This window comes from Uloborus diversus, chromosome 9 (genome assembly GCF_026930045.1).
Source record: "Uloborus diversus isolate 005 chromosome 9, Udiv.v.3.1, whole genome shotgun sequence".
Lineage (NCBI taxonomy): Eukaryota > Metazoa > Arthropoda > Arachnida > Araneae > Uloboridae > Uloborus > Uloborus diversus.
Window position 1 is genome coordinate 150,166,364 of NC_072739.1, and position 24,810 is coordinate 150,191,173.

The 24,810-nt window shown below is 33.2% G+C and overlaps 1 protein-coding gene across 1 annotated transcript in view; it reads right to left on the reverse strand.

Moving 5' to 3' along the window:
- LOC129229826 (bestrophin-4-like) overlaps positions 1-21,950 on the reverse strand; it is a 33,881-nt gene extending 11,931 nt beyond the window's left edge. The window contains exons 1-5 of the mRNA XM_054864200.1: positions 21,873-21,950; positions 12,253-12,899; positions 10,494-10,628; positions 8,418-8,584; positions 5,647-5,801 (exon numbers count right to left, since the gene is read on the reverse strand). Of these exons, the coding sequence (XP_054720175.1) occupies positions 5,647-5,801; positions 8,418-8,584; positions 10,494-10,628; positions 12,253-12,431 (636 nt within the window). The 5' untranslated portion in view covers positions 12,432-12,899; positions 21,873-21,950. The remainder of the gene's footprint in view (positions 1-5,646; positions 5,802-8,417; positions 8,585-10,493; positions 10,629-12,252; positions 12,900-21,872) is intronic.
- Positions 21,951-24,810: the final 2,860 nt, after the last annotated feature.

Consider the following 24,810-nt stretch of genomic DNA (forward strand, 5'->3'; position numbering starts at 1 on the left):
AAATCATGCCAAATATTTATTATCTTTATCTTTATCTTTTCTTTATCTTTATCTTCTTTATCTTTATCTTTATCTTCTTTATCATTAACTTATCTTCTTTATCTTTATCTTTATCTTCTTTATCTTTATCTTTATCTTCTTTATCTTTATCTTTACTAATAATGAAGCTGAATGTCCCTCTGTCAGGATCTCTGTCTGTCAGGATCTCTGTGACGCGCATAAAGCCTAGACCGTTCGGCCGATGTTCATGAAATTTGGCACAAAGTTAGTTTGTACCATGGGGGTGTGCACCTCGAAGCCATTTTTCGAAAATTCGATGTGGTTCTTTTTCCAATACAATTTTAATAACAAAAGTATCATAAGATGGACGAGTAAATTACGAAATTATCATAACGTGGAACCGTAACATGGGTACAAGCCAATTGGCGAGAAAATTCACCATACATTATTTGTAAATATACAGGCGAACCAAAAGACCTTTTAATTTTCTATTACGGGCAAACCCGTGCTACCACTAGTTAATAATAAAGCTGAAAGTCTCTCTGTCTGTCAGGACCTCTGTGACGCGCACAACACCTAGACCGTTCGGCCGATTTTCTTGAAATTTGGCACAGAATTAGTTTGTAGCATGGAGGTGTGCACCTCAAAGCAATTTTTCGAAAATTTGATTTTGTTCTTTTTCTATTCCAATTTTTATAGCATTGTCCCTACCAAAATTATCATAAGATGGTCCAGTAAATTACCAAGTTATCGTAACGTGGAACCGTCACATGGGCAAGCCAATTGGCGAGAAATTCATCATACACTATCTGTAAATACACAGGCGAACCAAAAGACCTTTTCATTTTCTACTACGGGCAAAGCCGTGCGGGTGCCACTAGTGGTAAATAAATAAGCACTGACTATCAGTAGGCCTCAAATAACATTTGAAATGTTAATAACAAAAACTTTCTCTTTTTAAGAAAAATATTTAAAAAAGAAAAATTAATTTGAATTTTGACATCTTGAATTCAAATTATGTTTTTCGCAATCACAAGTGTGTGTATGTAGGCGTGTGTGTTTGTGTGGGGGGGGGGGTATGTGTTTGTGTGTGTAGGCATATGTGTTTGTGTCTGTGTGCTGGCATAAGTGTGTGGATAGTTGTGTGTATGAATGTGTGTGGGGGGGAGGTATGTGTGTGTATGCATATGTGTTTGCGTCTGTGTGCAGGCATGAATGTGTGGGTAGTTGTGTGTATGTGTGTGTGTATGTTTTTCTGTGTGTATGTGCTTGTGTATGTGTGTAGGTGTATGTGTTTGTGTTTATATGTGTGTGTGTAGTTGTGTATGTGTGCGCGTGTGTGTAGGACATGGATGCAACCTGGAGACGGCATTCGTTTTAGGAGCAGCATCGTGAGGAGCCGGTCGACGGTGATGGTGCGGAGGGTGGCGGTGGGAAAAATCAAAAGACGCCAAAAACAGTGAAATGAGAACAATAAGCAATTGTGATTGCTCAAAAAATGTTTGTTATACCATTCTGCATTGCAATTTTAGTATAATTTTTTTTAAATTTTCAGAAGTAACTTTTTTTTTTTTTGACTGGAATCAACAACAAGCTTAATAACATAGTTAAATTATTCACTGTACAAACGATTCAGAAACGTTCCTTGAAAATAATAGACAGCTGATGTACCCAATTTCAGCCAGTAACATATCTTGCAAAAACCAAAAACGTTTTCCGATAAAAGTCAGTAACTTTTCTGAAATTATCCTTGAAACTTTCTGAAATATTGGGAAATCTCCCCTATGATGTTTCGGGAACCGTATAAAAAAATTAAATAGGTTTAATGTAATTGACTAAAACCTTCTTGATTTACCAAGAAAGCTCCAGCAGCATTAGAGCAACCATGGCCAAAGCTACGCGGAAATTCCAAGCAGGAAACAAGCATATTCCTTGCCTGCAATTCCTGCTTCGCAAAGCTGCAACTATTCAGGGACTTATTTGTTCCCATTGGGAGCTAAGTCAATCCGGATGGACCAAGCGAGCTAAAGCTGATTCACTTCATAAACACGCTCAGTCAGTCTTTAAACTGGTAGCGAAAAATATTTTTCACACCAGTGAAAAGTCTGCATTCATGCATCTTTTACAATTCAAGAAACTTTTTTGCGAAGATACTTGATTTTATGGGAAAGTAGGTGAAATCCTCTGAAATCCCGAAACGTTCCATTTAAATAACCATTAACTTTTCGGAATTTGTTTAGTGTTATTACATGTATAGGTGGAGACACAAAAAAGTTAAATATTTTACCATTTCACTTGACCGACCCCACTATTTAGCTTTAAACCCACATTCCCCTACTTGATTTGAAGTAAAAAAAAAGAAAGAAAGAAAGATTAAATGAGCAATGAGCATTTTAAACAACATATTCAGTCATAGTTACTCTAAAAAAAACCTTTTTCAGTAATTCACTGAAGTAAAAAAACGCAATGGATTTAAGGTATCGCCTTGAATTTACTAAAATCGGTCCCATTTTTTGGAATTATCTATTATAGTATAGCATAAAAACGTCAAAAACACGTACATCAAAAACACGTATACGGTATAACGTCAAAATAAATGTTGTGGCCATCACGAAACTTTCTTCTATATCTTTCTTATAATTCTGATCCCTCCCCATGCTTAATGAGGAAGCAATATTCCCAGCGAAAACAAAATTACACATGCCAAAACTTGATAACCATCCCAATCCGGAACTCCAGCGCTCGAATACGCTACCTTGCGGTGATTTACAAAACTGCAAATGAAACTAAAACATTGCCACGTTGCGTTCCACGTGTGTCTGTTGACGTAAACACAGGCAGTTTGTTCTGAGCATTTATTAACGCAATCGATGTGTCTTAGTTTGCTTTCAGCTACAGAAATTAATTCGTCCCTTAGTAGTATTCTCGAGCTTCTCAAAATAATGTTAGTTTTCATTATTTCCTTAATAATTGGTGAAAGCGAAAATTCTGGATTAACAAACTTGGATAACGTTATACAAGGTAAAAAATTTTATTGTTTTGTATGAATTTGTAAGAATATGGGGTTTTTTTTAATCTTAAATTAATTAAACTTACCATATTTTACAGCAGCATTTAGTTGGAATGGACAGTATGCAAAATATTTTCTTGAATATATTATCGTAGAAAAAAATGAATAACCGAGAAAGAATTTACTTTATTCCTTTTATTCTCAGCTGAAAGGTTTCGCCAAATTTGTTTAGGGTTATAGTTTTAGTATAGTGCGAGCAAAGTAGTCTTGGCGAGATTTCGCGTTTTTAGTTAAACCATTTTTAATTTTTATCATGAGTGGAATAAAATGGTAGTAAGATTACAGAATTCGATAAGTGAAAAGAAATAATGGTCAATCAACTGAAAAGAAAACTACTGCCATATATCCGTGAGAATTTTGTTGATGATTTGCATAACATGACACAATTAAATCGTAACTCAGAAATTAGAAAAATCGAAACAGAAAATTTTTAAATTAACCGATTCGGGAATTCGAGAGAAATAACTCAGCTACAAATGGAAAACAATAATCGCTAGCCAAGCAAGGCAAAAAGGTATCTTCTTTCGATAACAATTTGTAATGTCATATTGAATTTTCTAGCATTAATTGTTATTCTTGTCAGGCCACAATTATTATTTAGTTTTATCAAGAATTGATAAATATCGAATTCAACATCGTGGAAATAGCTGCTTAGAACTACGGACTACGTAGTTTGCATTAATCTTTGACGTTTAGTAATGCTTCTTGAATTCTCATTTCTTTCTACGTGGGCCAGAATATCCACAAGACTTTGAAAATTAATTTAAAAAGAATAAAGCGAAAAAATCATACGTACGAACAAAAATCATAACACTTTTAGCATTTTCTTCGTTACCATGTGCGTTTGTTTTAGTTTTTAAGTCCGCCATTAGACAGTGACTTCAGTGCCCCCTATAGTTCGTTGGAGTTGCGAATTCCTGATTTATCTCAAAAGCAAAGCAAAGAATGAAAATTGGAAATTATTTTGAAAGCCTTGCTTAAAATAATTACAAACATTTATCTGTTAACAGACACAAGATGGCAACAGTTAAAAATTTTAAATCATTGAGATAATATTTCGGATCATTTCCATGCAATTAAAAGCACGAGCTGAACGCAGACGACAGTCTGTTACGATTTATCTTTCTTATTGTTGCAATTAAAAAGCTATTTTTATTCACACAAATAAAAAAAAATCAGCCCCCCAAGGAGCGATTGGCGCCAAAATTAAACCAACGCCTGTTTACATATGGATTCATATTTATTACAAATTTCATCCAGAACGTAGCGTTACTTCTTGAGATATGGCACTCACAATGGAAAAAAAGAACGTTCGATTGCGCCACCACCTTTTTAGCTGTTGACACCAAAATAAAATCATTTCTTATACCCTCTAAGGGCTACTTGTCGATAAATTTTTGTTTGATTACGTTCATTATTTATTGAGATACAGCAGTCACAATTGACGGCAAAAAACGTTCTATAGCTCAACCCCCGTTTGAGCTATTGACACCAAAATTGAATCAGGATCTGTACCTGTTAGGGACAACATATGGACCAAATTTTGTCTGATTCTGCCAGTTACTTCCTGGGGAATAGCAGTCACGCAAAACTCAAAAAACGTCCCATTGCTCCACCCCCCTTGGAGGAATTCGCGCCAAAAATCAATGGGCACAAGTTCACATAGGGGCACATATGTGTACCAAATTTCGTTCGATTTCAAGCGGAAGTTTTTGCTGTAGAGCGGCCACAAAAAACTGGTCACACACAGACGTGACACACATACACACATACACACACACATACACACACACACACACACACACACACACACAGACAGACATTTTCCAAAAATAGTCGAAATGGACTCAGTACACCTCAAAACGTTCGAATCCGTCAAAATTCGAAATTCGAAAATTTGCACGAATCCAATACTTTCTTCTATATATTAGATATAGAAGAAAGTAAAAAGGAAAAAAAAATAGCTTGAATTTGGACATCTTGATTTCAATTTGTGTTTTTCGCAATCGCGAGTGTGTGTATGTAGGCGTGTGTGTTTGTGTGTGTAGGCATGTGTGTTTGTGTCTGTGTGCTGGTATAAGTGTGTGGGTAGTTGTGCGTATGAATGTGTGTGTGGGGGGGTATGTGTATGTGTATTGCATATGTGTTTGTGTCTGTGTGCAGGCATGAATGTGTGGGTAGTTGTGTGTATGTGTGTGTATGTTTTTGTGTGTGTATGTGTGGGTGTCTGTATGTATGAGTGTGTGTATGTGTTTGGGTATGTGTGTTTGTGTGTGTGCGTGTGTGTGTGTGTAGTTGTATATGTATGCGCGTGTGTGTAGGACATGGATGCAACCTGGAGACGGCTTTCGTTATAGGAGCAGCATCGTGAGGAGCCCATCGACGGTGATGGTGCGGAGGGTGGCGGTGGGAAAATAAAATGATAGGAACACCAAAAACAGTCAAATGAGAACAATAAGCAATCGTGATTGCTCAAAAAAAAAAAGCAGTCTATGTATTTTATGAAAAGAAGAATATTCCTCACATAAAGCTATTATATACAAAAAAATGGAGACTATATATATTATATAGCCTACCTGTAGTAACGAGTCAAACAGAATGGGTTCTTTAATTCTGCCTTCCCTCTTCGCCCTCGTCGCTAGGGCAAAGAACCAATGGCACGGAAGCCACCATTTGCCGTAAGGAAATGAAACTTTTTCATACACAGTATGTTCTTCCTTTGTCATGATACCTGTGAATATGAATAATACAAAATAGCATCTGTCTATGAACATGCGTCTTACAAGAAGTAGAGTCAGGTGGGGTAAATGGAAACAAATTGTATTACCCCACTTGTGGTGTTTTTTGATAGTTGGGGAGTGAAGACTTGGCAACGTAGGGAAGACATTCTGAGAGTTTAGTGCCTCTCTAACTAGGAAACCACACGATAGTGTTATAATGAAAGAAATAAATAAGTAGCAATTGAAAAAGCATTGAAAAACATGTTTCTGCACGCATAAATGGGGTCGTTTCCAAAATTTTAAAAGTATTTTTTTTTTTTTTTTTTTGAAAAAACATGCTTAAAAACATAGGATCTAACCATTTTTTAAATAATTTGTTTAAGTTTAATATTTTAATAAAATTACTTAAATCGTTGCGCTTTCATTGCTTACATATCTTGCCGATGACATCACAAATGATAAAATGCCATTCTGTGTTGCCATTCACAGAGCAAAATATTTAATTCGCATCTTTATTCACGTGTATTGGCAACGATATGGTTCATAGCAAGCGTAGAGCGCAATTTTAATTCGCTTCTTGATTATCATAACGTGGAAACGCGGTACAAAATGCGCCAAAGAGCACCATTGGTGACGTCATCAAGACCACGCCTTGTTTGCAAAATCGGACATTTTAAAAAATTAATTAAAAAATAACTGTTGGGAAAATGAAAGAATTTTCTGGGTCCATGTTTTTTTTTTTTTTTGCTTATTCTATCAATTTCAGTGACTAAAAGTATTACTTTTGACTGAAGGAAACGACCCCATTATTTGTCCTCGTGGCCCCGTTATCGAAATATTTATGTCTGAAAGCCTGCCGAAAGTTTAAGAAAAGTTGCTGCGCAAGTTTCGTTGAGCAATGGAAGACATCTTTTCTTTCTATTTGTAGATGGATGCAGACGGTGAAATTGCGTGAACGATTTCTCTCCAAGTCTTTAAATATGGCGCTATTCTTAAAACTTCCACAGACTTTATAAGCCTTAAGCCCTCATGTCTCGATAACGGTCGGACGAGGGCAAGTAATATTTGCTTCAAAACTATGTCTCAAGATGCTCTTTCGATTGCTATCTATTTCAACTTTTTTCGTCATTACACTATTCGTGTTTTTTTTCTGCTTAGCAACTGTGTAGACGTAGCCATTGTTTAGAATGACAGTGTAGAAAAAGTAGATATTTACAGCCAAAGTTTAGTGAGCTTACATTTGCCTCTCCAGCTGTTCGACGAACATGAAGTAATAAGTGTCAAGTAGTTTTATTTCTTGTTTTAACTGTCATATAGAATGTAAAAATGAAATACTTAGCTGTGAATGTCACCTTTTTTTTAAAAAAATTTTGAGATTCAATTAAGATATTTCCATTTACGACATTTATACTGTTTTCAGGGAGAGTTGGAAGCAACTGTGCTTTTCTTTTTCTTTTGGAATCTTAGACTCTGAAGGAAATTTCACTTTTGTGTGTATTTTACATAAGTTTTAGAAAAAAAAATCAACTTTGTATGATTCTCCTCAGTTGCCATTTTTTCAGATTGTCACTCCCCCTTCCCCCCTACAGTAAATTTTATTTGCTCATTTGCTTGCATGGAGTAAATACCACCTCAAAAAAACTTGTGGTAATGAATTTTTATGAAAAACAAATTTACTTGAAGAGCACCAGACATAATGATTTCTATTGCTGAATACAGGACCAATGTGCAGTAAGTTCATATTGAATATAACCATATGATGCCCTAATTTTGGCCCTTTGTTTGGTTAAAAGAGGAATTTGATAAAATTATGAACTAATAGATACCGGTATAAACAGCAGGTTTATTATACACGTGTCTATTTTCATATATATATTTCAATAAATAAATGGAACATAAGCATATATACATTGTGTACCAGATTTATGTGTTAACTGATTTTTCTTTTGTTGAAACAAAAAGAAAATATAGAAAGAACATATTAAAGGTTTGCATATGAAATTTCAGTTTATTAAAAAAAAATCCTGAGCAAAAGTTTGTGGCAATTCACTTAGGACTTGGACAAATTGCTTCAGAATTTCGATAACAGTGCAAGTTAAACTATTTTCTATGATTTTACAATTGAAAAAAAAAAAGAAAATAGTAGCATTTAGGTCCGATGTTTCATATGCATTTTTAATTACTCACTCTGGGTCTCAATAAACATGAGTAAATTTTTCTTTTTAATTTGAGATACTTTCAGCTGAATTTTTCATAGTGCAATCCGACACGAAGCAATAATCATGAATCATATTATAAAATGAAATGCAGCTAGAAACAGATGCAGTGAAAAAACTAAATTTCTTTTCATCACAAAGGTAAAAAATCTTCCTAAATCCTGAATAGGTACACACGATAAAAGAACCATTAATCTTTTGCATGAAGAAGGTCTGAAATCAGATTTGTTTACACTGTAACATTGGAAATGTTGTCATTAAAGCCGAAACAGATTATCTATAGATCGACGACAGAGCTATGGTGAGAAAGTGAAATTTTTGAGCCGTTTTCAGGTGTTGCCATTTGTAGGAGATTTCTCTCCTTCTTATATCTCTATGTAGTTTACTAACAAAAGCATATTTGAATAGTACCTGCAGCTACTAAGTGTTGAGTTGTCGGAAATCTTTTTTTAACTGCTGGACTGACGGCCTGGAACGTTATTGCTTGAAGCAGAATCAGGTACCGCCCAAGGGCTCTCCGAATCATCCGACTTCTCTCATCCGAACCATGAACAAACGATGATATCATGAAACAAGCCCTGTATAGGAAACATGTTGTAATTAACTTTGCAAGCAAATCATTACTCAGTATTTACAGCTCACTGAATATTTTATTAAAGAAATCACTTTAGAACAATCAATAAGTTTACTTCTGCCCAATGAATTATAATAACATTATCCTGCGCTTGTTTTTTTTTTTTAATTCTTTTTCTTTATTGGCTTTTATAAATGGTTCTTATGATTTTTCTAGCATTGAATCTGAAAACTATAATCGTTTCCCCTCTCACATTAGGATTTTTCCCGAGGTGCAAATATAAACATTGTGAAGAGAAAATCTTTTTCTTACACACATTCTTAATGGCAAAAGTAAATTTTATTACAGTCTTAACAGACATGTTATTTTTCAGTATTTGTTGAGAGAGCAAAATTCTGTATGCAGAATAAAAGGAAGGGGCAATAGAAGCTAAATTCAGTGTTGCCAGATGGTCAAATCCAGATTTCCCCAATTCCTTTCCAATTTTTCCCCAAAAAGCGATGTTTTCTACCAAAATTCCCCAAATTCAAAAATTATTTTTCCACTAATATTTTCAGAAAATGAATCGACTTCCTCTAATATTTTTGTCTCTTGAAAAATTTTTTTTCCCCTAAATAGCCAAATTTTCTTATAAAATTCCCCAACCTTTTTTTCTTCCCATTTTAGCTTTTTTTTTTTGTCTTCTTTATCTTTATCTTTCTTTATCTGTACTAATAATAAAGCTGAAAGTCTCTCTGTCTCTCTGTCTGGATATCTCTCTGTCTATCAGGATGTCTGTAACGTGCATAGCGCCTAGACCGTTCGGCCGACTTTTATGAAATTTGGAAAAATATTAGTTAGTAGCATGGGGGTGTGCACCTTTAAGCGATTTTTCGAAAATTCGATTTTGTTCCTTTTTATTCCAATTTTAAGAACATTTTCCCGAGTAAAATTATCATAAGATGGACGAGTAAATTACCAAGTTATCATAACGTGGAACCGTAACGTGGGCAAGCCAATTGGCGAGAAATTCATCACGTATCATTTGTAAATATACAGGGGAACCAAAAGACCTTTTACTTTTCTACTACGGGCAAAGCCATGCGGGTGCCACTTGTCATAAATACAAGCGCCTGACCGAAAGATAACAAATAGCCAAATGTTTTTTTTTTTCTATTTGCATTTACTACTCTGCATCTGTATGTACATTTAAACTTATCCATGAACATTCTTCATCATACTTATTTTTACCCGTTTCATGTATCAACTAGTTACTCACGCAGAACATTAATGTGAATTCCGTAGCATAATATTCCATATAATGCGAAATGCAAATTCCATAAAGTTGAGCAAACCTAAAAAAACGCTGTTTGTTACATACAATGTAACTACTACTTCTTGACGCGAATCTAAATACGAAAAAAATTCTTTTTTCCTTAAAAAATTTTTTCTCCCAGGTTTTCCCCCAGAAAAAAGTTTTTCCCTAAAGAATTCCCCTCAAAACCCATCTCCCCAAAATTTCCCAAGAGAGCACCAGATTTCCCCAAAATGGGGAAATTTCCCCCAATCTGGCAACACTGGCTAAATTCAACATGTTCCAGCTAATTTCATGCCTCCAATTAAAATATAAGTACCATGTTGGTGCAAAAATACATGGAAGAGCTTTCAGATGTAGTGCAATGTACTACACCTGACAGCTCTACTGCTACACCTGACATAAGTGTTATGTTAGTTCACACAGCCATGAAATTTCAGTATTTTTCATCCTGTTTGGTTCAAATGTCTGTCTTGAATTTTGGTTTCCAGCTGACACGAAAAATATTAGCAACAAAAGCTATTTAACTTTAATAGCAATCAAGACACAGTTAGGGAATGAATAAGAGTAGAAGGTAAAAGCAATGGCAAAAAAAAAAGCAAACATATTGGACACTCACCTGTCAGGTCGGGGGATAGCTTCGTACTGGGCCCACCACCGTCCGACCACCAGGGTAACGTAGAACCCCAAAACAAAGGACAGGGGTATGAAGTCCGTGAAGACATCCACGAAGATCACTACATGTTCAAAAACCCTTGAAAAGACATTATGTGATGTTTTTTTTCCCTTGAAAAATATTTGAGACTGTAGATACAATTTCCTTGTTAATCAACATGAGTAAATCATTCTCAAAAAGAAAGAGAAACAATTTTGTGTCGAACAAGGTCTATTAGAAATAGTTTTCACAAAGAAAGAAGGAAAGAGAGAAAAAAAGAACAGCAGTTATTAAACTTTTGAACTACTTGACTAACTTCTACTCTGTTGTGACTAAACTTTAAATTTAAAAAAAAAACATTAAAAGGAAATTGGGTTTCGGAAAGTTACCAACAAAAAAGAAAGAAATCACAGATTGTGAAATACATTTTTCCAAAATTTACCATTTCAGAATTTCAGAATGAAACTTGTTCAAAAAGTTTCATCGCAATTGAATTTAAAACGAAAGAATTTTAAAGAAAAAAAGGTATAAAGACTATTTCTATGAGCTTTATTCACACTAAAAGTATGAAAAAAAATATGTATTTGACTTATTGATTACAACACTCAAAAATTGCAGTTGATCTTTATATCTTTATGTTTGGTAAAATCTAAAGTAGCCAATGAAAATTAAAATAAAAAATTGAGAACCTAAGCTTCTGAGCCTAGCATTAACCTAAATATCATATAGACGTATTAAGATCAACTGCAATTTTTGAATGATGTAATCAAGAAATCATATATTTATTTTATTTCATACTTTTTCGTGCGAACTAAGCTCATAGAAATAGTCTTCAGATTTAAAAAGAATTTTTTTTCATTTTATTGTTATTTAAAGAAAGTAAAATTCCATTAAAACTGCAGGAGAAAGTGTAGACACTTAACTAGGGAGATGTGTCAATTCAATTCATTTTTCATGTCGGATATTTTTTTCATACTAATTATATCAGGCAGACTATTAAAAAAACTCAATAATAATAATAATAAAACAAAAAAGAGTTATTTAATGCTTTTACTTCAGGAAAGCGTTTCGAGTTTGAGCTAAAACTCTTATATCTTTATTACTAAATAATTTAGAAAAGTTCCAAACAAATTTCATCTCGCACAAAAAAAAATTCTCTGATTCGATTGTTATAAAAATTTTAAATGTACGAATCTTTTTTCTGCACCAAATTTGTGAAACAATTTGAATTGCTCTTTTCATCAATTTGCATGTTAATTACAGTTCTATAAAGATGAGACAGGAATTTTAAAAAAAAATCTGAATTTTTTGATACCTGATTTCACTTGCAATTCCAGGATGTTCTTGAAGAAGTAGCAAACAATCAGAAATGCACTTGCACATATACTGTTGCCTATTTTACGTGACTTTCTATCTACCAATCAAAAAACGAATAAATTCGGCATCAAGACCACGGCAAAGTGTGAGCAAAGCGAAATTTACTAAGACTAAAAAAGTCAATCCCGACAGGTTAAGATAATCGGCGCCAGTTAAGTAATGCAAAATAGGAAAGTTAAAACTATATAAGTTGCATATTTTAGTTTTCAAACTCTTTTTCTTTCAAAAATTCCTTTTTAAGAATAGTTTTTTTATTGTGTAATTATAGCACTTTTTCCAAGGTTGAGTAAAAAATAACAAGAGCTGTTGTGATGTGAATTAAATATATAAAGGTGTTTGTACTTACTCCTTTTGTGTCTTGTTTAAAAAGCACCTGTAGGTTACGCTTAGAGTTGAGTAACACAGACAAAAAAGAAAAAATTCTCTCCAAAGTATTTTATAAATGCTGCCTTTCCATCGAAGTAAAAGCTTAGCGAAGCCTAAAAACCTCGTGTTGGCCACATCCAGAGAATAACTGACAGTCATCTTCCGAGTGAGATTTCTAAATCATATTACTTTATATCAAGTCTTTTTTTTTAGAACTAAATGTGAGTAATCTTTGATACAAAACGTCTTTGCATCCATTAATTGAAACAAAATTGTGTTTTGTGAATTACATCGACGACTATTACATGATTCAATTGCCGTGCAGCTTGTTGTCCAACTTCGTCATTAAGTTTTGCAGTAAAAGTATACAATCAAAAACTAATGCATTTTTTTCTGTGATTATGCTTTTCTTCAGCACATTAGAATCACTTATTCTTTTCCACTAGTATTTAAACAATTCATTTTTCTCCATGCTACTTTGTTCCACTGAATTCTACGATCAGTATTTTTTCAAATCGAGTCATGAAAGTAACTCCAGATACTTCGGTTTTCGAATAATACTGAATCGAAGAAATTGGTATCCTGAACATGCTTTTTCTTTTATTAAGCCTTTTTGGTCCATGAATCCTAGGGAAAGAAACGAGAAAACCTAATTAGAAATGCAAATGGAGTGCTTTAATATGGTCTTCATTTAAATATTGCAGTTACTATCTGACCACGGAGTGTATGGAAAGACAAACATCCGTTTTACAGCCGGAAATGGACAAATCTATTATTTTTTAGCCATGCCAGCTTTTGCAGAAGCAGAGCCTCATTCAAATAAGCGGAATACCAGCATCAATTTTTTACTTTTTTCCCTCATTCAGATAGATTCGTCTTATCTGGACGTTTGAAAATTCCATACAATCCGTGGTTGGACAGTAGTAAGCCTAACCCTCTATTATAGCGATTCTCAAACGGTAGTTCGCCCCCCCCCCTCCCTTCGCAGAAAACTTTGACCGGCCCTCAGCGACATTAGCTGGTCCACGATTAAAAAAAATAAATAAAATAAATAAAATAAAAATCTACTCCAAAAATAAAATAATAATAATATCCTATATGACATTTTTTGCGTGAGCTTTGTGATTGAATTCAAAACTGTCCATGTGTTTCCTCAAATGCTTACTAATCTTCATATACATATAGAATAGCGAAAATCACTGACCGAGTAACACTCTGATGTCACCAACAATGAAACTCGTATGATAGCTTGCGAGACAGCATTGTTTCATTATTGCATCACTTAAAGTTCAGTAATTTTTTTTTATAATTAGATAATATTTTTTGGCAACGTTTAAAAAGCAGAGAAGTGATTGTTTTAATAAAGCAAAACTACATCCAATAAGCAACTGCTTTCCTGGTCAGACATTGGATAAAAATGGATGTCTTTTCATCCATAAGCTCATTACTTTTTGCATTGAAAAGGGCGTTCCCTGTAACGCCGAAACACGTGTCTGATGTAATTGGCAAATTTGTGCTTTTTTTAACGTTCTTTTTCTTACTTTACAATTCCATTGTAGTCTGAAATCTTAAACCTGATATTTATATTTTCGCTTACATTATGCTTTAATTTTCTTACCGGAGCGAAAGCTTAAAAAAAAATGAAATACAAAAATTAATTTGAATTTTGTCATCTTGAATTCAAATTATGTTTTTCGCAATCACGAGTGTGTGTTTGTATGTGTGTGTGTGGGGGGGGGGTATGTGTATGTGTGTGTGTGTAAGCATATGTGTTTGTGTCTGTGTGCAGGCATGAATGTGTGGGCAGTTGTGTGTATTTGTGTGTATGTGTAGGTGTCAGTAGGCATGCGTGTGTGTATGTGTGATGGGGTATGTGTGTGTATGGTGGTGTTTGTGTATGTGTGTAGGGGTATGTGTGTGTATGGTGGTGTTTGTGTATGTGTTTGTGTGTGCGTGTGTGTTGGTGCGTGTATGTATGCGTGTGTGTGTAGGATATGGACGCAACCTGGAGACGGTTTTCGCTAGAGGAGCAGCATCGTGAGGCCGGCCGACGCGACGGGTGGTGCTGGCAGAGGGTGGCGCCGCGCCGGTGGGAAAAATGATAGCACGCCAAAAACAGTCAAATGAAAGCAATAAGCAATCGTGATTGCTCAAAAAAAAAAAAAAAAAAAAACCCTTACAATTAAGAATCAATTTATCTGCAAGTTGCATCAAGTTTTCATAACAGCAAGGAGCGTTTCCGTCGCATTTATTATATTTCCTCATATTTGTCATGCATTGTTATTAAGTGTCCATGTGATGCGCGATATATCTTTAATTTTTTTATGCAGATTGTCCGGACATGGGCCCGAATACTCATTCTCCTGGTTACCAGTCGAACGCTTTGCCGATCAAGCTATTCAGCTCTGTCGGTCACAGTGCAAGTTACAGTTATAAATTTAACCGAAAACCTCATTCTGTTTTTTTAAAACATTTTTTTTTTTTGACTGAAAAAACAAATTTTAGACCGTAGGTCTATTTTTCGTCAGTAGCCTGTAGGATAAGCTTTAGAATAGGTAGGTAAATCAAAGAAATCGATCAAGAGTTGAGGAAGATCTCGCGTAGAAACCAAAAACAGGCTATAGAAATAATATATAAATATTCAAAGAAACCGATGTCGGTTAAACGACGTTCTGGTTAAAAGAGTTTTGGATAATTAAAGTTCAACTGCAGCTTTTGGCTACATTTTTTATTCATCGTTTGACTAGTATTGCTTACATTTAATAACGTCTATGTTTTGGCAACAAATAGTGTCTTCTTGTTTTAGTAACTGAGAAACAAAAAATAAATGAAGTTAAAAAAGTTTAATGTTTTCAGTAAGTTACCGTCCAATAGCCAGGGATACGGCAGAATTACATGAAATTCCTCTGCTGGAATGACTGAGCTGGCTGTGTATTTCATGTAAGTTTAATGTGTTTGTCTGTAACGGAAAAACATTTTTCCTTCGTACTTAAATGAATTAAAGTATATGTTTATCAGTCCTAAATAATAGTTTTAAGTATCCCTTGCAATGGGGTTGTTTCCTTTAGTCAAAAGTAGTACTTTTTGTCACGGAAATTGATAGAATAAGCAAAATAAATAAATAAATAAATAAATAACATGGACCCAGAAAATACTTTCATTTTCCCAACAGTTATTTTTTAATTATTTTTTTTTATTTTTCCGATTTTTCAAACAAGGCGTGGTCTTTAAGACGTCACAAATGATGCACTTGTGGCGCATCTTTCTACCACGTTTCCACGTTATGATAATCAAGAAGCGAATGAAATATCGCGCTCTACGCTTGCTATCAACCCTATAGTTGCCAGTACACGTGAGTAAAGATGCGAATGAAATATTTTGTTCTGTGAATGGGCAACAGTCAATGGCATTTCATCATTTGTGATGTCATCGGCGAAAGCGTAAACAATGAAAGTGCACCGATTAAAGTTCTTTTTTTTTTAATATTAAACGTAAACAAATTATTTAAAAATGGTCAGATCCTACGTTTTTGAGCATGCTCTTTCAGAAAAAAATACTTTTAAAATTTTGCAAACGACCCCATTGCGAGTGGTTGTGCTACAGTATCAGAAATATTTAGGCAAATTTCACATAGTGAGGTGCAAGAAAAATTATTCCGAAAGATTTTAAAAATAAGTTACCAAGTTTAAATTTTTCCATTATTTTCGCAAAATGAGTTAGAAGATAAAATTCTATATTTTTCAAGTACAAAACTGCCATTTTATAATTGCCACTTTTTTGGGATCGTGTGCATCACGTGGGGTAGTGTGAAAAATATCGACTAATAATTGAATGGAATTTTCATTTGGAAAAAAAGGAACAAATTAGATAGAATTTTTCTATCGTCACATTTTTGCTTGCTCGTTTGAAAAATTTTGCATATGTTTAATTTTACGTAATTCACAGTTCTAGAACTTGAATATGCCATCTAACGGTGATTTAAGAAATTATTGAAAGAAGTAAAACATTTCAATTTTGTGCGGAGAAGGCAGATAGATGTGTAATTGGACAGGTCATATCCTACGGTCGGTCTGTGCTTTACCTCTTTCAGAGACCATCGGTCAGAGACAGCAGCGTCTACCATAAACTATTTGAATTTCAAATTGAATAGTTATTTATTGGCAAGAAATAGTTTTCTCTCTTGTATTTTACCTGCTTTTAGGATAAGAATTCGAAAAAGGGTTTTGAGTTTGATGTCTATAAATGGTCAAAACGTTTTTGAGCAATCACGATTGCTTATTGCCTTCATTTGACTGTTTTGATGTGCTATCATTTTATTTTCTCGCCAGTATCCTCTGCAGAATCACCGTCGACCGGCTCCTCACGATGCTGCTCCTCTAGCGAAAACCATCTCCAGGTTGCGTCAATATCCTACACTTACACGCACACACACACGCACGTACACACACACACATATACATACGCCTACACACATACACAAACACACACACACATACACATACCCCCTACACAAAAACACACATACACACAACTACCCACACACTCATTACCTGTACACAGACGTAAACACACATGCCTACACACACATACACATACCCCCTACACACAAACACACATACCCCCTCACACACACATAAACACACATGCCTATATACACACACACTCGTGATTTCGAAAAACATAATTTGAATTCAAGAGGTCAAAATGCAATTTTTTTTTTTTTTTTTTTTTTTGTAATTTATAGACAAGTAAATTATAATAGTCTACAACGTTGTATTGATATAAATTTAAGTATGATTATCAGTCCATACTAATAGTTTTGAGTATCCCTTGCTATTGCGTATATCTATACAGCAGTGCTATTTGAGGCACAAGAAATGTCTCCTTCATAAGATTTTAAGGAAATTATTAGACAGTATGTAAAAAAGTTCTAATTTTTATGTTACCTACGCAAAGTACACTAATTCAAAGCATTTCTAAAAGGTACGAGTTGCCATTTTATAATTCATCTAAAAGATGAGGAACCAAACTCAAATAAAATTTATTGTCATCTGTTTAAAAAATGAACTTGCTCTTAAACATTCCAGTTCTAGATACGAAAGAAGTGTCAAGTTATCTGAAAAGCTTTCCTCAAATCTCCTTACACCTTCTTATCTCATCGTAGCCGTAAATTTAGTTCACAGGTGTGAAATGTTTCCTACAAAATTACTGGAATAAAAAGTCAGATACTGATAGCAAAGTGTACTTTGTCGCAAGAGAAGGAGAACATTATGCGGACACTTTTCAGTTCTGAACAGGTTGTACGTTTAGATTACAGAACAATATTTAAATGCGGTTTGAACTTGTTGGTATATCACTTGAAAGAATAAAGGAGTACTTGTTCTTTCTTTTATCTGCACTTCATGTTATCCCTATTACGTAGAAGTTGTATTAAATGGGGCTGGGTGTAAAATACCGTCTAACCACGGATTGTATGGAAAGGGTAATATCCGGTTTACAGACAATGGACACGTCTATTACCTTTTAGGGATAGTAGTTTTTCTGACAGATGTGCGCGTTTGTCCCTTAATTATTTCTACTCAGTTTTTTTTTTAATGGCAATTTATTCACTGCAATAATTTTTAAATCAAAACTATATTCGATCGATATTCTCACTCAAAAATTAATAGATTTATTTTGTTTACAACATAATTTGGAGCTTACGATTTTGATTTTAAATTTCCAAACGAAATGAAAACATTTTATTTTCTTTTTATTGCTTCCATAGAAAGTCAATGTGTTTCCACTCATTTTCACCTCAATAAAGACAATGAATAAATAAGGTCCTGGTGAAATTATGAAACGCGTGCATCAAAATCCCATCGCTATTTTCCCATCTCCCCTGCTGGATTTATTTAGATGGAATCGCCTTCACTTGGCTCATTGCCAAATTACATACAATCCGCGGTCAAACAGTGCGAAAGCTCTTTTTAACGGCAAGAAGCGGCCAATAAACGTCAATTAAAATGCTTTAGTAGTTCATATTGAATAAATCGTGGTTCATGTTAGTCCGTTACATTTGTTTTCCTCCCAATTATCTACACTCAAAAGAAGTGAACTAGAGCAAAATCTGGAGCAATAGTTTAAGAGAAATACCATAAAAACATTTTAAAAATATAAATGATACGGAGTGTTAACAATGTCTTGAACTGGAAAAAAAATCTATTAAAAAGAAAACCTACTTCAAATTTAAACATATAGTAAGGGAATATGGAGCAAAGTGAAATAGTTAAGGTAACTTCCTCTTTTCAAAATGAAAAAGTTGGAAGCATGTTTTGAAAATTACAGCCCAAAAATACAGAACTGTATATCTATATATAGTGACTCCCAAAAGTGTTCGTACACTTTGAAATTTTTCAGTAAAACCAAAATAACGCGAAACTGAATTCGAATATTAAATCCAATATTTTTTCACATCATTCCTATGTCATTCTAAATAAAACCCAGTAGTTTTTTCAAAATATTGACGGATCTCCTTTTTGAAATGGGTCAAAAAACGAAGAGACAGAGAAATAATACGCCACAAAAGTCATCGTACACTCAAATATTTTCGAATAAATTCATGATTAAAATTATTATATGTCGTTTTTTTATTATTTTTGCATTGTGTTGACCCTTAAAAGTCATTTGACTTCAATTTTTTGTTTATGTATTCCCTAATATTTTGCTTATTACTTTAAAATGGCTGGTACTCGTAAAAAACAAAAAACACGATTCGAAATTTGATTTTTTTTCCTCACAGTAGCGGTAAATTGGTTTGAAATGTCTCTAAATTAGTTAATTTATTCCATTCTATAGTAAAGTGCTTGATAAAATGCTTTAAAGAAAAGAATAGGACCGAAAACAAGGTAAGAGATGGTCAATGAATACATTAGTGATTTGACAGTGGAATGAATAAGTAAATAAAATGAATTCTTTCACTTTGCCCTAACCACTTTTCCCCGCATGTACCTTTCTAACTGTACTCTATAATATCTTTACTAAATAAATTAAATAAATAGTATAATACTGTTTCGATCTAGGATTGTACGAACTAACCGTGCAATTCGAGGGACACATGTATATTTAATTCTATTTTCGAGGAGTGGTCTACCTTAGGAACATTAGCCACCTTAGGTTCACCTACCCTATTTTATTTGCTTCTTTTTGAACAAAACAATTATTTAATCAATGTCATTTTTAGACTTGTTAATATGTTGATTTTACCTCCTAATGTGAGAGTAGATTGAGAAAACTAAATAGCTCCAGGTTTTCCATAGTATGGAGTAAAATTAAGAAAATGATTGAGAAAATGAAATAATTCTTTAAGGTCAATAAGATGAATTGAAGAACAGGTATCACGCACATTATTGAACGTTTGTACACATAAATTGGAAATTTAAATCGAATATCAACTATTTGTAATATCCTGTACGATTGAACTTCTGCTCATCTAATGTTTGAATGATTTTACTTTCAACTTTATTCAAGTCAACCTATCCATATTCTGAACTATTTCCCTCATTTAATTTAATAAAGTGTTGAAAAGTAAGGTAAAGCACCAGCAGTGACCACTTCTTCAGTAGTGGCCATTTCAAGGTTTAAAACTCACTAATAGTGAGCCACAGTGAAGTATATTTTTAAACTGTAGGTCTACAATAATGATTGCCCTTCTTGAAACTCAATAAACGTTTTCGAGCCCAACGCTTTCTAAATCTTCCCAATTTCTAAAAATGCCAGAATTTCAATTTGTTCAATTTTTATCAATTTTTTCTCACGCCTCAAATTTGATCCAGCAGTGGCTACTCCGAAATCTGAAAATTTCAGTAGTGACCACCTTACATTTTCCCATCCGAATTATTTACATTACTTACTTTAAATTGAAATAATTGATGAATAGAATTGATTCAAAATGTTAGTTACATTAACCTCTTCAGACATGGTGTCCGGTATACCGGACATGCACTTTAAACAGCTGCTAATCATTTAATAATTGGTTAAATTACGCGTTTTTTTTTTTTTTTTTTTTGTATTTGACTCTTTACATTCTGCTTATTATAATCTGTGGAATAATTTTTCGTTTTGGGATGTGCCACACTGACAAAAAGGATTGGGAGAGAGAGAGAGCGACTCATTTTTTCAACCATGGATTCTCGTCCGAAAAGCGAGTTTTTTTTTCCTGATTTATAAACTTGCAAATTTGCAAGTTTTGTGCTTAATAACGTTGGATTACTGACTTTTTAATTCTCAGCACAAAGGTATTTATTCTTTATTTAATTAATTGTTTCAAACGCTTATATTATGTTTCATTACTGTTTAAACAACATTTTATAATGAAGTTTGTTTGGTATTTTATCGTTTTCTTATATGAAAAATTAATTTCAAAAATATAAGTCCGGAATATTGGACGTGCCATATCTCTTTTAATTTTTCTCCAATAAACTTGAAATTTTGTCTATAAGCTAACCTTTACCATAGTATAACTGTGTACAAAACATAAACATTTTTGGTCAAGTATTTCATAATTCCAACTGAAGGGGTTAAGTACCAACAAAAAATCACTTCATTATTGTTCATTTCTTTCTTCAAAATACAAAAGTAAACTTGAAGTGGCCGCTACTGGAGCAATGGCCACTTCTGGTGTTTTACCTTAAATGGGCCATTTTCTGCTGACAAAATTTGACACAAAAATTTTAACGAGCATTCTCTCAGCAGGTAATTTGTCTGATGAAGGGGTGCGACATCGGTTGCGATGTTATGAAGGTATCGACATCCAATATCAATTTTGAACAAATATTGAATTTTAAAAAACAGTTCTGGAGAGTTAGAACAGTTTTGTAATATTTTACATTGTTGATTCAAAAATGTAATACAAATTATAAAATATTTTTCTCATCTTGTAAAGACGAAGTTCAGTGTTTTCATACTCTTAGTAAATATTACACGTAAATACATTCAACGTGTATCCAAAAAGAAGACAGTAAAATTTGTGATATAAGAAGAATTCAAATTTGAAATTCAGTTCTATTTGTCCTACAAGTTCTAAAAAAAGAAGTTGTATTGTCTTAACATCAGTCACTTAAAAATTAACTTATTACTACGGAAACGTATTTAATATTTCAAAACATGAAATGATACGAAAAAAACAGAATAAAATTCGTCAAACAACGCCGATTTTTGGAATATCAGAAAAAAAAAGGAAACTTTTATTTCCCTCTTCTGTAGAATTATCCGAAACATTTTGCAAAGAGTCGCAACTTTTATTTATTTTTTAAGTCTTTATGGAAAACAAGATTGGTATAGGTGCAGGAAGTAAAGAGCTTTTCAAAGTATTTTATCATGGAAAAGAGCGATTTTATTAAAATAGCTTTCACTGATTTTTGGAAAATATTTTAACTTAACATGCGGACTCCAGTTTAAGACTTGCTGTGTAAAATTAGAAGAAAAATTCATTAAGAAATGAATAGAAATGTTGTACTTATTCACAAAAGCAGTTTTTCGATTGGTACTTACCTTTCGTGTAAATCTATACAATAAATCCTGGAAGAACTATAATGTATAAGAAAATGACACAAGTTTTACCTTTCACATTAGCCTCGTCTTCTTTGAATGCTGGGAGGTGTTTGCGGCTTTAGCTCATTTGATAAAAAAGAAATAAAAGAATTTTGAATTGATAACGTTCTGAGATGTACCCACAAACCAGGAACAGCCTCTATAAATTATTTTTTTATCCATAGCTTACTTCTGTAACGCTTTTTTTTATGGCTCCCTTCTTGAATTAGTTAAACAATCTTTGACGAGATGAAGATAACACAGAAATTCAGTGTACATCGATAACTTATGGTATGCACCATGCGTACTGTTCTTTTTTTTTTTTTTTTTTTTTTTGTGTGTGTGTGTGTACAATGCTTGTTTTTAGTCTTTCGTGAAGATAGAGAAATCAAAGCAAATAGGGGAAAGACATGGAAGCACTTTTCCTTTCTCGCTGTTTTCAGATTTGTTTTGTTATTGCATATTTTTTTATATATAATAATTTGTGAAATGATTATATTTTTGAACACTTTTCTACTGACACAACTGTGAAAATGAATTAAAGAATACACTTTAAAATCAAAATAATGACGTTTATCATACAAAGCTATACTGGGAACTTTATTATTCAGTTGAATATTGAGATCAAGGATATTAACTGACTCATCCTTATTTGTTTGTTTCAGCAGTAGCTCATTTGGGTAAATTTCTTTGTGTAAATTGTGAAAATCATTTTTATTAAAAATAATAATGTCATCAATATATCTAAATGCTTCTATACTTTTGTTTATTAAAAAAAATAGATTCATAAAAATGCAAAAATAGGTTTGCAAATGCACTAGAAAAAGATGTGCCTATTGGTATTCCATTGATCTGTAGAAATTGGAACCATTGTATAAGAAATTCTCAAAAATACAAAATTTAACAAGGTTAATCCAAGAGTGTTTTTCTAAATTGATGTGTTTTTCATATTTGTCGAAAATTTTATTTGAAACATCGATTATGAGTTTGTGGGGAATGTTAGTGAAAAGATTTTCAAAGTCAAAAGAATTAATACTATGAATATGGTATTTACCACTGTTTATGAAATCCAGAACTTTCTGGTTATTCAGAATTATAAAACTTTTTTCTTCTGTAATTTTGGCCAAGATGTTTTTAAGTTTTTCGAAAAAAATGTAACCTGCTTCATTATTGTAGAAGCATGTTCCACTAGTAACGAATCTCAACTTTATTGGATTTTTATGAAACTTAACCGTTATAAAAAGGAAAGGAAAATTGAAATTGAGATGCCGTGTGTTTAGAGTTTTGTCGAAGGCTAGTATTCTTTTTTTTAAACTTGGCCAAAATTGTCGAAAAACTTAAAAATATCTTGGCCAAAATTGCAGAAGAAATCGAAAAACTTAAAAATATCTTGGCCAAAATTGCAAAAGAAAAAAGTTTTATAATTCTGAATAACCAGAAAGTTCTGGATTTCATAAACAGTGGTAAATACCATATTCATAGTATTAATACTTTTGACTTTGAAAATCTTTTTACTAACATTCTCCACAAACTCATAATCGATGTTTCAAATAGAATTTTCGACAAATATGAAAAACACATCAATTTAGAAAAATACTCTTGGATTAACCTTGTTAAATTTTGTATTTTTGAGAATTACTTATACAATGACTCACATGAGCTGGAGGCAGAAAACCTCTTATGGGAGCCAAGAGAGTCAAACAAACTGGAAGCTAATGTAGAATTAGCACACCAGATGAGTGACCGCAGCAATGGTGCGGTTCAACTCAAAGATTGATGGCAAAGCATGGTATTTTGTAGTAAGTTACCGCCCCTAAGCCAGGGCTAAGGCAGAAATACTTAAGATACAGCACCAGCTCAGTCCTCGGATGGAATAACTGAGCTGGTGGTGTATTTTAAGTATTTCTGCCTTAGCCCTGGCTTAGGGGCTGTAACTTACAACAAAATAGAAATTATCTTTCTGATTTGTTGGTGAAAGAAGATTCTATCATGGAAATGACGCAAGTGATCATGGATGCGTAAATGCTCTGCAAAGAATTAGAGAGAAAAATTCTTAATGACTGCCAAAAGACTATCATAGCCAGCTCCTCTTTATAAACAGAATACGAAATATATTTATGTTTTTTTTACGCATGTTGTGCATGAAAGTCGATATAAGTACACATTAAACTTATTATCTAACTAATCATCACTAGAATGAAGTATTTTGGTATCTACGTAACCAAACCTCTATTTTAAAACTAGTATTTGGTCTCAATTTACGCGGTTTCGATTTACGCGGCATTTCCGTGGAACATAACCCCCGCGTAAAATGAGGGTCTTGTATAGTTCTTTGCAGAGCATTAACGCATCCATGATCATTTGCGTCATTTCCATGATAGAATCTCCCTTCACTAAAAAATCAGAAAGATCATTTCTATTGTCTAGGAATGGCTCGAAATTTTCAATGTGAAAGTTTTTGGTTGTGTGTCATCGATGTCGGTATCCTCGTTGGTTTTGTTCTCCTTTGTCACTCCTAAAAGCTCTTCTTCCAGTGAGTTCTGAACTGTGTGAGTTTAATAACTTTACTTCTGGAAAGAGCTCTGGAATCAATCGTATAAAATGTGTCCAGTGGAACAAGCTCGATTATTAGCTAACCAAAATGCAGTTTATTACGTGTAATCTACAATCTTTAGGAGTTTGGATTTTGAAAGAGAGGAAAATTTTATATGTTTGCATTGCCGTTTCCGCGTAAAACCGAAACTCATCCGCGAAAAATAAAATGAAAGTGTCAAATCTCAAACTGCGTAAAACGAGAGTCTACTTTATATATATATATATATATATATATATATATATATATATATATATATATATATATATATATATATATATATATATATATATATATATATATATATATATATATATATATATATGCAATCCACTTAATTTTTCCTTTTTAACAAAAATGTATGCGAAATTTTAA